The 2,148-nt window shown below is 62.5% G+C and overlaps 1 protein-coding gene across 1 annotated transcript in view; it reads left to right on the top strand.

Annotated features, from left to right (window-relative positions):
- Susd4 (sushi domain containing 4) overlaps nucleotides 1-2,148 on the top strand; it is an 81,473-nt gene that overhangs the window by 40,872 nt on the left and 38,453 nt on the right. Inside the window, exon 3 of the mRNA XM_004626951.2 lies at nucleotides 1,184-1,396. Coding sequence (XP_004627008.1) covers nucleotides 1,184-1,396 — 213 coding nt within the window. The remainder of the gene's footprint in view (nucleotides 1-1,183; nucleotides 1,397-2,148) is intronic.

The following is a 2,148-nucleotide window of genomic DNA, read 5'->3' as shown; positions in this document are numbered from 1 at the left end:
ATCCATTGACTCGCAGCGCCTGTGGGTGGCCACCATGTGTTGCACATAGTGGCAGGCTCAGAAGTGGCAGAGGCTCTAGTCCCTGTCTAGGCATTCACAGCCTCGTGGAACCTGTCTCCATCCACCTTCCCCATGCCCACCCTGGCCTCCATCCTGAGCTGCACCTGCCACTCCCAAGGGGGAGCTGGCACCTCTCTGGGGCCGCTCCACCCCTGCAGCCCGTGCCTGCTCCTCCACGCCCCTCGATGACACGTGTGAACCATCCAGCACAAGGAGTGGAGCCTGCTCTGCTCGCTTGGAGCTTGGTGACAGAGAACTGGTACCTGCAGAGCTGGGGAGTGCAGGACCCCACAGGCTTTGTACTCTTGCTGCTGGTCATGCCTCAGGCTTAAAAGGATGCACTGGAGCTGGTTGCGGCAGAGCTTGCCTGTAGTCCTGACATGCAGGAGGCGGAGACGAGGACCACCCGGAGTTCCAGGCCAGCCTGGACTACATAGCAAGGCCTTGTCTAAAATAAAAAGGCACTCCAGGTTGCCCACTCTTGAGCTGGGGCCCTGGCAACGTGTGGTGTCTCCCACAAGCACAGTTAGGAAGCCACTGCCAGTCTTCCCAGTGCCTCTTGCCAGGTGGGCACAGGTGCTGAGTCTGGACCTGCTCTCAGGACAAGCATCACACACGGTCCCACTCCATGTCCCCTTGTTGTGCACTCTCACGAGGCTGGGGACAGCATCACCACTGTGTGTCACTGGGCAGGTAGGGGACACAGGGGTCCTGCACAGCACAGAGGGTGGGAAAGAGACCTCTGCCAGGTGGGACATGAACGGGGGCCTGGGCCTCATCTGCACCGGGCAGCACTGGTGCCCAGGAGCTGGTGCTGGCCCTGCCTGGGCTGGGCTCCTCGTCCTGTGCCACTGTGGCAGGACTGGAGGTGCACGGGGCCTGTGCAGCGGGCACTGGCAGGTGGCTCCTCGGTGAGTGGCACACGCACCCACAGGAGCTTCCACTTCTCCAGGGCACATGTGGGGCTCTGCGTATGCAGGAGTCTTCCAGGCTCCATGGTGCAGGGGAGGTGTGGGTGTGGGTGGTGTGAGGTTGGCCGGGTCTCAGCTACAGCACAGCGTCTGAGGGAGCTGTAGAGGCCAGGGAAGGCTGGGTACATGCAACTTTCCTCTCGTCCACGCAGGGCTCGATGACCTGCATGTGTGTGCTGACCCTGGTGTCCCGGAGAATGGCTTGCGGTCCCCCAGTGAAGGGGTCTTTTTCGAGAGCTCTGTGATCCGGTTTCACTGCCAGGATGGCTTCAAGCTGAAGGGCTCCACAAAAAGACTGTGTATGAAGCAACTCAATGGGACACTGGCCTGGGTCCCGGGGGACCAGCCTGTCTGCATGCAGGAAGGTAGGTATTCTGTGCTGAGGAGCGGGAATGGGGCTGGCTTGGGTGAAGGCAGCAGCACCAGGCCTCTGCTCCCTGCTGAGCCTGCATGTGACACCGGAAATGTGATGGGCAGAACTGCAGGAAGCACTGGCTTGGGCACCCCCTGCTCCGTGCCCACGCTGTCAACGCACCAGTGTGAGAGAGAACTCGGATGTCAGGGCCCCGAGTACACTGCAGCTCTGCTCCCCAGGTGTGCAGGCGGGCAGCTCTGGGACTGTCAGCCACTGTGCACCATGCAGTGTGGGGTGCAGCCCATTGGAGGCTGGGGTGTGGCAGGAGGAGCAGACTGACCCGCCACTGTGCATTTCCACGGCCAGCTGTGTGTGTGGGCAGTGACGAGTCACTCGCGCTATCTGTGATGACCTTGCACGTGCTGGCCAGAACAGCTTCGTGTGTGTCTGCAGACTCACCTGGAGCTCTCAGGAGCCCTGCTGCTCCTCAGCATGTGCACCCCAGGCCCTCAGTGTGTGCACCGAGGCCTCAGAGTGCGGACCCCAGGCCCTCAGCATGCGTACCCCACGTCCTCAGTGTGTGCACCGAGGCCTCAGCGTGTGTACCCCAGGCCCTCAGCGTGCGTACTCCAGGCCCTCAGCATGCGCACCCCAGGCCCTCAGCGTATGCACCCCAGGCCCTCAGCGTGTGCACCCCAGGCCCTCAGCGTGCGTACCCCAGGCCCTCAGCATGTGCACCCCAGGCCCTCAGCGTGTGCACCC

Source organism: Octodon degus, unplaced genomic scaffold (assembly GCF_000260255.1).
Source record: "Octodon degus isolate 3935 unplaced genomic scaffold, OctDeg1.0 scaffold00017, whole genome shotgun sequence".
NCBI classification, from domain to species: domain Eukaryota; kingdom Metazoa; phylum Chordata; class Mammalia; order Rodentia; family Octodontidae; genus Octodon; species Octodon degus.
This window is presented reverse-complemented; position numbering and strand designations above follow the sequence as displayed.